The sequence below is a fragment of the Cetorhinus maximus genome, chromosome 12, assembly GCF_964194155.1.
Source record: "Cetorhinus maximus chromosome 12, sCetMax3.hap1.1, whole genome shotgun sequence".
Taxonomy (NCBI): Eukaryota; Metazoa; Chordata; class Chondrichthyes; order Lamniformes; family Cetorhinidae; genus Cetorhinus; species Cetorhinus maximus.
Window position 1 is genome coordinate 50896296 of NC_135890.1, and position 12639 is coordinate 50908934.

The following is a 12639-nucleotide window of genomic DNA, read 5'->3' on the forward strand; positions in this document are numbered from 1 at the left end:
ATGTCCCCTATTTCGAGACTCACCAACCAGGGGAAACATCTACATCCATCCTGTTGAGCGCTATAAGAATTTTGTAACTTTCAATGAGGTCACCCCTTATTCTTCGAAACTCGAGGGAATGCAAACCCAGTCTTCTCAATCTCTACTCATAAAACAATCTCATCATCCCAGGGATTAAGCTGGTGAACCTCTGTTGCACTCCCTCCATGGTAAGTATATCCTTCCTTAGATAAGGGGACCAAAACTGTATGCAATATGGAATTAGCCTTTATCTTAAAGAGGGCTAAAATAACCATCTGGAATATTGCTCTCGATGTCGCACCTCAGAAAGGATATATTGACCTTGGAGGGGGTACACCATCTGGATTAACCAGAATGACATCAGGTCTTAAAGTGCTAAATTGTGTGGATAGCATGCATGTCTTGTATTTTCTTTGATTAAGATTGAGGCTTGATCTGATGGGGTGGTTTAAAATGTTAAAAGGATTCAGTAGGACACATATAGAGAAAATATTTGCTCTAATGGAGCAATCAAGAAAGGGGACATGGTTTTAAAATTCAAGCTGGACCATTTAGAAGGGAATTCAGGAAGCAACTCTTTACACAAAGGATAGTAGAGATGTGGAATTCTCCCCCCAAAATGCAGTGGATGCTGGATCACTTGGTGATTTCGAGACTGAGATAGATTTTTGTTAACTGAGCATATCAAGGTATATGGAGCTAATTGAGAGGCAGGTAAATAGAGTACAAATCAGCACTCTATTGGTCTAATTGAATGGCAAAGTAGGCTCAAGGGGCCGAATGTCCTACTTTGCTTCTCGAGTTCCTTTAGCAGTTTCTAAATCCACTACTACTGCTTTTTTATGTGTTTCAGATTTTCCCTTAGAGTAAGTTTGATCCAATATCATATGCAGAAGAATACATCTAATTCTGTATCGTCATGTTGCCCTTTCTGAAGCTGTTGGACAGCTTTTTATGTATATTTTCTACACTGGCCTGCATGGATAAGTAGTTCAGAAAGTGTTGATGTTATTAATAAATATTCAGCCTAGGTTAAGGGGGAGTGGGGGGGTGTAAATGTTTTTGATGGGCTACCATTGATGTCGGTGTTATCTTAATGCCCATCTTCAAATTGCTCTGGCCTGAATTTTAGCACCAAAAGATTGCTCCTTTGGAGCAATTCCCCTGTTATATTGCAAAACATTATCTGGAACCTTGTGCTGCAGAAAGAAATGATTGACAGTTGCAGCGTTCCTGCCTTTTGACGTAATTCTGTTGACGAGGTGCAGGCTCAAGTGCAGATTGTTCTTTGTGTTCCTCCGCAGGTTATTGAAGGATGGCTTGGCAGACTCTCGATTTAAGGGTAGGTACAGCCAGCTGTTAGCAGCTGTGCTCTGCTGTTCAGGGAAAGCCATGCGAGAAGAATTTGACAAAGAGACCAAGCTCATTGACAGGCTGGCTGAGATAGCAGAGAAAGTCTGGGCAGCTGACCAATCAAAGCGCTCGGTGAGTATAAGCAAGGTCTGTCCAATGGTATCTTTGGTAAATGCTCACCTTATATAAGGCTATTTACTCAGCCATGACTTCAGGCTGATGTCAGGATGAAAGGGAAAGAATTCTCAATATGATGGAGTCATTTTCTTCTATTTCTAATATGAAAACCACAAGGTTCATCCTTTTCATGAATTTTAATCATACTTTTGCCATCAACCCCAATTGTTTCCTACCCTGCTCTCCAGAAGGAGTGACCTCTGCTTGGATATGGGCACCAGCAGTTCTCCACTAACTTGCCCAACTGGCCATTTGCATCTCTTCCTCTCTAGTGCTACCGTTTCTAGGTTGACCTATCTGGATAAGTGGTTCAGAAAATGTTAGTATTATTAATAAATGTTTGACATATACGATAGAACGTTTGGGGGTGGGAAAGTTACAAGGATATGGTTTCCCAGTTGATGATCTTTTGTCAAGAATGAGCACTGATTCTCAGAGTCTGAAGGCTATTTGACTGCAGTGAACACCATAGCTGAGCCACACCTGGCCTGAAATCCACACACACATTTCAGCAGTGGACACAAGTTGAAAGCAGGAACATTGACAAATTTACCCCCTGCCTTCTTCCTCACCTGAAGTCCAACTATGCAGAGGCCTTCACACCACCCTAGCAGAGGTAAGCTCACAGAGCTGGGAACTTCTCAGTGCGGGGGGCTCAGTATTGTACTGCATAGTACATTCACCCGCAGCGCTTTCAGGGTAAATTATTCTTCGCTTACTGAACCGACTTTCTCTGCAATGACAGAATGCACAGCCAATCCTTGAATCCCCTGACTTTTGAGGCTCATCATAATTTGGTTCTGATCATTATATCTACACCTCGAGAAAGTGAATGTGAGAGTGGACAGTTCCTGAAAAAGGGCACACGGATCGTGATGCAGGATTCCCCTGCACCCAGAGCAACATTGCTGGAAACATGCATGCTTCCTGCTCCCTGCTAACTTAAATAATTGTAGTATGCCAGCAGTAAGCATGCTATTGAGTGGGTGCACACATGAGCAATAGGTGCAAAATCATGAGAGGCTAGCATGAGCTAAAGCTAGCCTGCACTACTTAAAACCAGCCTGCACCCCTTAAAAGGGAAGTGCTGGAAGTCATTCTAAAAGTGATTTTGACATGGGGAACACTCAATAATGGCACAACATGACACAGAGCAAGCTCCAAGATTTCCCATCTCTGCACTGGAGCCCATGGTACAGGAGGTGGAGAGAAGGAGAGGTGTTCTCTAACCACAGGGGGCCAAGGAAGCCTTCCAGGCAAACTTTGCAAAGGCAGTGAGAACAGACAACCCTGGCAATTGGTGCCAGGAGTTTAGCCCGAGAACCTGGATGCAGTCCCACAAAAAGTTCAGTGGCCTCACACGAATGATCAAGGTCAATAAATGTATCTTCAAATGCCAAATCCCACCAACTGCCTCACTAGCCTCACATGCTGCTCGGCCCCAACACTCGTCTACCTACAATCCCTGTCAATTATGACTCATACCTAACATTCAAAGCTTCACCTCACCCTTGCACATTTAGCATAGCTGCAAGCCTCAAACCCACATCTCACAGCTCATAAATACTGCTAGCTATTCAACCATGACAGCCACATCACCCAAATACATCACCGCACTCTGAATCAGAATCACAGAAAATTTACAGTTTAGAAAGAGACCATTCAGCCCATCGAGTCTGCAATGGCTATCTGAAAGAGCATTCTACCTAGTCCCACTCCCCCGTCTTATCCCCATAACCTTGCACATTCTTTCTTTTCAGGTAGCAATCCAATTCCTTTTTGAATACCTCAATCGAACCTGCCTCCACCAACCTTTCAGGAAGTTTGTTCCAAACTCCAACCACCCTCTGGGTGAAAAAAAATTTCCTTACATCACTATAACTCCTTTTGCCCATTACTTTGAATCTGTGCCCTCAAGTTCTTGATGCTCCCTTGAGTGGGAACAGATTCTCATATTTACCCTGTCCTTGCCCCTCAGGATCTTGAAAACCTCTATCAAGTCTCCTCTCAGCCTTCTTTTATCCAAGGAAAACAGTTCCAACCTCTCCAATAAATCCTCATAGCTACAGTTCTTTATCCCTGAAATCATTCTTGTGAGCCTCCTCTGTACTCTCCCCAATGCCTTCACATCCTTCCTCAAGTATGGTGCCCAGAGCTGGACGCTGCACTCCAGATGAAGCCTAACTAGTGTCTTATACAAATTCAACATGACCTCCTTACTCTTGTACTCAATATCCCTATCAATAAAGCCTAAGATCCTATATGCTTTATTAGCTGCTCTGTCAACATGCCCTACTATCTTCAATGACTCAGGTACATATACACCAAGGTCCCTCTGTTCCTGAACCTCCTTTGGAGATTCTCCCTTTACTTTATACTGTCTCTCCATATTCTTCCTGCCAAAATGAATCACTTCACACTCCTCTGAATTGGACTTCATCTGCCAAGTAGTCCACTCACTGACACCCTTCCTGCTCTCTTGCAAGACAACGTAGCACATAACCGGAGGTAGCAGAAGCTAACCAGTGGGAGACAGGCACTAAAAGTATAGGTTAGCGCTGTAAGTTCTACTGTAAACTGCTTAGGTTCGTTTCCCTAGAAACAGAGCTGGTGGAATTGTTATTCTTGGATGATGACAGCTGTACCTGACCTGGAAAGAGGCCATGGTTAGATAAGACCTTTCAATAGTTGAGAGATACTTAAAAAAAAATAACCATACTTCAAAGCTGTGTCAGGATTTTCAGTTAACCTTGCTTAATTGGCATGCTTGCTTAAATGCGAAAATTAATTGGTATGTATGAATAGAATAGGAATTACTTCAGCAGTTCACCGCGGTTCAACAGTCTGGTACAAAATAAGGACAGCTGGACTAAATAACCATTATAAGCAGCTTGTTAAAAGGCCTTGTGAACAGCTTTGGGCAGAAATGAATGGTGATAGGACAGATACAAATAATGAAACTTCTGAAAGTTAGTTTGCCAGGCAGAGATGGAAAGTATCTTGGGAAGAGGGAACTTATCAGGGAAAGAAGCTTGAGATGGGATAATGAAAAAATGATGCAAGAGCTTGATTGATCAAGAATGGGAGGTACATGTGAAAAGTCAAGAAGTTAATAGCAGGCGGATAATGTTAAAAGTGGGCTTTCACCCAATGGTTTAAACAAAGAACTCAACATTTTATTGGACCACAAGGCTCTGTCAATAAACCATCCTAGTCCACCCCTGAAAAGGGTATAAAGTGCAGTAGGTGGTGGAGACAAAATCCTAAGGGTAGATCCATGCTAACACTCTTAGGTAATTTGAAAAGCCATGAAGAAGTAAAGACAAAGATAAGGAAATGAAAGGCTTTTCATGTATGCAAGTCCTCCTGCCTGACCTGGATCTGTACTCACTGCTTATCACAGTCATATGTTTTTGCTTTAAAACTAGTGTATTATATTCCATCTTAACCTCTGACTAAACTCAATATACTCACCATTTTGGTTGCAGTTGATCCTGATTGATTAGATAATGGATAACAACAACAATTTGGAAAGTCACCGCAGCAAGATGCATGGCCTTACCCTGATAGAGAAGATAGTGGTCATCATCATTGGAGCAGCTTTTGCTGAGGCCATGGTCAGCACTGAGACTGAAACCACTGAAGATGACACTATCTTCATACCTAATCCTCCTTCTCACATTTCACTTCCCACTCAGTCCAGACTCCCTTCTGATTCCCAAGCTGCAGATGGTGTGAGCACGTGGTGTATGCATGCACCTCTTGCTTTCTCCACTTGTCCCTCACCACAACCCGTCCCTTGTATCCTTCTCCTTTCAGATATCCAAGAACTGCCAGCTAGTCAGGCTGTGATGCAGGAGAAAGATTTGGAGATGGAATGAATACCATCATTCGCTCATACTCACAGCCATCAGCTCACATACTAGCACTGTACATATGTTAGAGGATTACTTAAATGCAGGATGTGCATGTTGGGAGACTCTGGGCACAAATGCCTGCAGCCAGAGCAGGGGACAAGGTGCCAGCTTGCTAGAGGACAAGGTCACCCAGGAGTTATGCTGCAGTGGTATTCAAATGAGGACTTTGATGGGACAGCCTATAGAAGATGGCTGATGTATCTGCACATTGAAATGATTGATGCAGTAGCAGGCCTGCTAGAAAGCTTACAATCAATGACAAGGATCATGGAAGAGTCTAGCACCAGTTGTGGCACAGGGCTTTGCGCAGGAGTTTGAGCCCATACTTTCCAGCATGTAAACTGGCAATTCCATGAGCACATTTGGCATACCCAACCATGACCCTGCCTCTGATGGCTGGAGTCTAGGCTTCCATTGCAACACAAACAATCCAACACCTCGGATGAGGAAGTGGAAGCTCAGGCTGAAGCCATGCAAGCTGAGCTTGCTGCCATGCAAATTCAGACTGCTGCCAGCCTGGCTACAAGATACCAGTTTTTAAAGGGGATTGCAGTGTCTCACAGCAATCCAGCAATCTGCCCTCCAGCAGATTACTAGGATTACAGAGCCATTGCCAGGGGGAATAGTAGTGGCTCCATGGTGTACGAACCTGCCGTTCTTTCTCGGGATGACAGCCTTCGTGCTCCTCCTGCTGCCACTCTACCAGTGCCCTTGCTGTACCCATCAGCCAACCAGCCCAGACTGCTGTCGCCCATGCCAAGATGGTGTCTTCCAAAGCTGGGCCTGCTAGGACCTGAATGCTCAAGTTTATACTCCAAGACCTTCTGCAGTCTCTTCCAGTGAAATTCAGCAGCCTTGTGCCAGCCATTCTTCAACCACTGCGGTGACGTTGACTGGAGCACTAGGCCAGGCAAAGGCACATGGCAGACAGGCACCAAGGAAATGCACAAAGATAATCATTTGATGTTTGTATGCAGTATGGCAGGGTTTGATTTAAAACTTTGCTTTGGAAGCTTATTTCGTGGCGGCTTTAATTTTAGCACTGTGGTCAAGCGAATGCTGTGATGGTCAGTAACAGAGGGACAATAAGATGTGGGACTGTTTGTGAATGAGGAATTGGGGTTGGTTTATTGGCATTACAGTAGATGAGCCAATCCAGGCTGTGGAAGCATTGTTTAAGCACCCCAGTGATCCGCTCAGTCACATTTTGCATGGGAGCATTGATTTTGTTATGTGCATGCTTCCCCTCTGTAAGTGGATTGTGCCCCAAAGTCATGAGCCATGTTGTCAAAGGACAACCCGTGTCACCCAGTATCCATCCTCTAGTGTGTCTCAATGGCTCAAATACAGATGACACAGCGGACAGTCAATTGCACCCTGTGCTATGGAGAAACCTGCAACACTCACTCTGCTTGTGCTTCCTGCAAGAGAGAATAAAATGTATTCAGCTCTCTTTGAATATAGACCTTCATTCACCTCTCTTACATAACAATTGATGGCAAACTTGGAGATGTAGGAATTATTGCCTGCTGCAACCTGCAAGGAATCAGATATAAAAGAGTTCATGGCTATAGCCACATTCAAAGCCACTGGCAATGCCATCCTCACCCATCTCTGATGTAACAGTTGTGATTGCAGCAAGGTGGCAGCTTTTCACTGAAGACATTCTTAGTGAACTGGAGAAACATCTGAAACACTATTCCTTGCTAAGGTTCAGGTAGAAAAATAGTTCCTTGAGCACCCTGTGTGAGTATGGCATCCTGCTGACAGCCCTTCCTCCCCTCCTCCTCCATTTTCCTGCAACTTGTCCTCCTCTGTATCACCTCTGCTGTGTCTACCTGTCATGATGTATGCCAAGGAGGATGCAGACTACAGCAACAATGTCTGAGAACAAGTGGCCTGTGCAGAAGGCTGGACAAAGTCGTTCAGCGTGTGCCACACAGCTCACTAGACTTTAACAACTTTAAACAACTCTGGAAACTGCCAAACATTCCCACAACTGCAGCAACAGCCAGTAAAAATCAATCAGCAACTCACCAAAAGAAGTTGATGATTCCTTTAAATAGCTGCTAGGACTGCCTCTGCATGTTCAGCTCTGTAAGATTAAGAGTAGGAGCTACAGGCTGATTTGCTTACTCTGCATGCTTCCAGCAAATGCTTTCTTAATGTATGGTAACACGCTCACCAGCATAGCATCAGAGCAGCTAACAACAGAAGTGTGCACGAGTGCCATGGACACCATTTTGGAGTCAAAATGGCATTCATAGCACTGAAATTTGCAGGTACTAAGGAGCTCAGTTTTGCAGCTGGTGTCAGACTTGTTCAGTATTATTTGCCCTTTTCTCCAGCACAGCTTTCCAAAGCATATATATAACTTAAATCTCTATTGTGTAATACTTAAAAATCTGACATCTCCATGAACTTCCCCTCAGCTTTTCCCTATTATAAATTCCCAGGTCCATCTGTCACAATGTAATTAACCCTCTCCCCAGTGGAACTTACACATACTGAGAAAATCAACCCACGTATATAACTTGGGAAAGTTTTTCAATCTCTTAAGCACAGGTCACCAATGGGAAGTAATGGATCACTGAATTTATCCTCTAGTTTCTTATTGCTAGGGCTCTGTCTGTTTGAAGAAGAGAACTCCTCCACCTTTTTTTCTGGTACAGTGATTGTTTTGATTACTTTGCACTGTTTTTTGCATAGAAATATAATGGGTTTTTTTCCATGTTACAGGCTTTATTAATGAAGGAGATTGAAGAATTAGAGAAATTCTTCTACCAGGAGCATGCTTGCCGCCTGCCATTGAACCCTGCATTTGCAGTCAAAGGCATTGATGCCAGTGTAAGTTTACAGAAAAAGAAACTGTAGCTGCTTCATGATATATTTATAAAAATGACCCTGGTCAACTGAGGTTCTAGATTTCTGCACAATTCTTAAAGTTTTCCTTTTATTCTATCCTCTTAATAATCATATTTTTGAATGTCCAATAAAAAATGTCCTTACCATCGGGGCCAGGAAGTTAGAGGCCAATTTGCTTGACTTTGGTTAAAGGCAAGTTATTAAATGGCATGAGTGGGGATTCTGTCTATGATCATTTGTTGCATATTTTATATTTCGGATCTATGCAGAGATGACACTAGTTTCTATGACCAAGTTTTATTCACAATGCCTTAAAATGTCTACTCCATGCTTCCAGCTCTTTCTACAGCTTTGTTTGCTTTGCTCTGTGTCCACACCCAGGCTTAACAAATCAAACACTATGAGCATCAATAGTAAACAGGCTCACATAATCAGACACAGAACAATTGAACAATACAACCATTGAGAGTGAGAAGGGGCTATTAGAGACTCTCAACGTGGCTTCTAGAAAAGAAGGTCATTGGTTATATTTTTGAGGCAGCTACTTGATTGATGAATGTAGGTAAGCCTAATTGACATTACATATCTAGATGTTGAAACCTAATTATTTACAATATGCTCCTTAGTAAGATCCTGTGCGATCAGTGCGCAGATTTTGGGTTTGAGCTGGAATTGGTTGCATTCTCATAATCATAAGTATGTGTGGAGTGGCTGCAATTCTACATCGGGACCAGTAACTAGTGGGATCCAGCAGGGATTGGTTTAGTGGCCAACATCCTTCATCCAAATCACTCATAATGATAAGTGAAGTCATCAGAGGAACTATCTACAAGTTTGTGCTGTGATATGATGAGAGAATTTGACAAATGTCACTCATGTGGATAAATGTCATATTATCCATGTGAGTAGGGATAATGCCAAGTGTGTGTGTATTCAATACAGGGTAGGAATTGGAGGGTGTTGAATGGGAATGGGACGTAGATGTTATAGTAGGTGAATCTCTGAAGATTCATGACCAGTGCCACAAGACTATTGCAAAAGGAAATAGATGACTACGATGTCAAGATGATCAAATAGAAAACTGAAGATAATATACGTAAGACTTTGATTTAGGGCCTAATAGACAGGGTTTGGAAACTTTTCTGAGGAGGAAGACTAGACTGATAGCTAATTTAAAGGCTCTTAATTATCATGAAAAACTGAGAGAGAGTTAGGGCCAGATTTTCATGTTGGGGATGGGAATTAGGAGTCGGGAAATTTCCCAGTCTTCTTATCCCACCTCCATCTCGGTAGTGCTGGCCTGCAGGATTTTCATCAGGGGAAGACTGGGTCAGAGTGGAATCTGGCCTGCCACTTCCTGTGCCAGCACAAACAGAGGCATAAATGGAGGCAGGCCAATTCTGGCACAAGCCTGATATAATCTCCACCTGCACCACTATTTTTGTTCTGCAACAGTTTCAGAATCTGCATTGAAACTGTGAAGTTTATTTGGAAGTGTTGGCTGAACTTTGGTCTATGAGTACTGAATGTCATTGTTGATGTCATTGCTGGCCAATTGCTTGATATATATTTTATACTTGGCCCAGAATGAAGATATCATCAGTAAAATCCCAACCCATTACAGTGCCTCCTCTGCTGCCTCAGACATACATCTGTGAGTGACTGCTAGCCCAACCTATCTCTGCTCTCCCCTACAAGAGGCTCCCACTCTTTCTTGTGCAGCTGGAGCAGGTCCCAGCTCAGTGCTGCAATTCAGCGCAGCGGCCCAGCTCAGGGTCTGCTCCCCTCAGTCAACCCTCAACTTTACTGCCCCTCACAGATTCCTATCCCTATGACGTCAACAGAGGAGGACAACCACTGAACCCTCCCCTGGCTACTCCTAGCCTCACTTCAGCCCAATGCAAGTGGAGACCTGGCCCCAAGAACATTGCTGCATGGTATCAACCCATGCCACGCTGGCATTCACACACCAATGGCAAGGTCACCAAGCCTAGACATGGCAAACTCATCATTAGTATTCAAACTACAAATCGTCAGCCCCTTGCTATCATGCCATCATGCCAAGCTAAAGATGAACCCCACACAAGGTGAACACAAATGCACACTGACCCATGCGCTTCATTTGCTCCAAGCCAGAACGTCACAACAGTCCAGCAGCCAAGAGAGCCGAGGCTGCTCAGCTCCACGTGTCTCTGACCAAGACCTCAGAATATTGCTGCAGGTGGTCAATGAAAGGAGAGGTGTACTTTACCTGGCAGGCCGCAGGCTGACCCCAACCCTCACCAAGAGAGCATGGGTGAAGATAGTGAAGGTGATGAGTGCCTCAGGGGAGCACTGCCAAACATGGGTTCAGCTTAGAAAGAGGTTTTGTGACCTGCTGCGCTCTGGAAAGGTGAATGAGACCTCCAATCATTGATTCCCTTTGGCTGGCAGACTGCAACGCGCACAGCAGCTGGAGGCCACAGGGAGATTGCTGCTCTTCTAACTTGGGGGAGTTTGTGTCAAGGACAATGACGCAGTGTTGAGTGCATTGGGGTTTGGATGCTGATGAATAAAGCTGTTTCAAACCACGTGGAGGAGCTGTCCTTCTGCCTGTGCTCTGCCACCCTATTTCCCTCTCCCCCTTGTCCTTGTGGGGGAAATGGGCACACAATGCCCGCAAGATGGCCCAAACCAGGGTGCGGGATCCCACTGCTGAAGGCTAATCAGGTCATGCAGGAGAGGGCGCTGAATGTAGCCAAAGTCTTCTCACAAGAGCATGTTGGAGATGGCAAGTCCCTCATTCCAAGTACAGATGGGCGTGGAAGAAATTCCAGTGAGAATGGTGTAGTGGTGACATTTTGGCGGTGGGGTGTAAGAAGGAAACGTCATGAGGGGCTAAGGAGGAAAGTTCCAGGGGTCCTTCTGTATGTCAGCTCAAATGCTAGTCAGACAGAATGGTGAGCACTGGCTGGTGTGGACTGCCCCTTCATTGTGGAACACACAGGGTCTCGATGTATGCTTCTCATGAGCTTCTCCTGTGTCTCACACAGGTCCCAGCAGTCTGTGCTCACCCCCATGAGCTGAGTAATCCCTCATACATCAGAAAGAAGAAAGGATATCTAAGGATGCATCAGACTAGCACAGTAGGCACCAGTGTGGATATGTGCACCTTGGTGGGTCCCTGCATTTTATTAGAGTCAGTGGCATTGGGTAAGGAACTCGGCACAAGTGTGCAGGAGGAGGTGTCTAAGGCAGAGGAATGTGTGGACAGCCCCACCTCAGTGGAGGGAGCACAGTCTCCATGATGCTCTGCTGGGCAGTGAGGAAGGGCCTCAGGAGTCAGAGGTTGGGGCTCAGTACTTGGAACAACAGCAGCAGATGTGTGGTCAACTGTTGGAGTTCCCTGAGGCTTTGCAATCTCTGTGAATGGAGCTGCCCATTGAGCAGATGAGCTCAACCATGTCTCGGGGCTTAAAGCACATGAGCTCCTCCCGTGAGAGAATGGTCAATATCATGGAGAGCCACATTTTTTTTATTTATTCATTCATGGGATGTGGGCGTCGCTGGCTAGGTCAGCATTTACTCCCTGCCCTTGAGAAGGTGGTGGTGAACCACCTTCTTGAACAGCTGCAGTCCATGTGGTGTAGGTACACCCACAGTGCTGTTAGAGAGGGACTTCCAGGATTTTGACCCAGTGATAGTGAGGGAACAGTGATATATTTCCAAGTCAGGATGGTGTGTGACTTGGAGGGGAACTTCCAGGTGATGGTGTTCCCATGTGTCTGCTGCCCTTGTCCTTCGAGGTGGTGGAAGTTGTGGCTTACAAGATGCTGTTGAAGGAGCCTTAGTGAGTTGCTGCAGTGCATCTTGTAGATGGTACACACTGCTGCTACTGTGCGTCAGTGGTGGAGGAAGTGAATGTTTGTGGATGGGGTGCCAATCAAGTGGCTGCTTTGTCCTGGACAGTGTCAAGCTTCTTGAGTATTGTGGGAGCTGCACTCATCCAGGCAAGTAGGGAGTATTCCATCACACTCCTGACTTGTGCCTTGTAGATGGTGGACAGGCTTTGGGGAGTCAGGAGATGAGTTACTCGCCGTAGGATTCCTAACCTCTGACCTGCTCTTATAGCCACAGTATTTATATGTCTTGTCCAGTTCAGTTTATGGTCATTGATAACCACAGGTTTTTGATAGTGGGGGATTCAGTGATGGTAATATCATTGAATGTCGAGGGGAGATAGTTAGATTCTTTCTTGTTGGAGATGGTCATTGCCTGGCACTTGTGTGGCATGAATGTTACTCCCCACTTATCAACCCAAGCCTGA

The 12639-nt window shown here is 44.9% G+C and overlaps 1 protein-coding gene across 1 annotated transcript in view; it reads left to right on the forward strand.

The window, feature by feature from the left end:
* The window catches only part of LOC144687974 (phosphatidylinositol 3-kinase C2 domain-containing subunit gamma-like), a 232986-nt gene that overhangs the window by 132649 nt on the left and 87698 nt on the right, over window positions 1-12639 (forward strand). The window contains exons 19-20 of the mRNA XM_078554634.1: window positions 1326-1506; window positions 8208-8315. Coding sequence (XP_078410760.1) covers window positions 1326-1506; window positions 8208-8315 — 289 coding nt within the window. The remainder of the gene's footprint in view (window positions 1-1325; window positions 1507-8207; window positions 8316-12639) is intronic.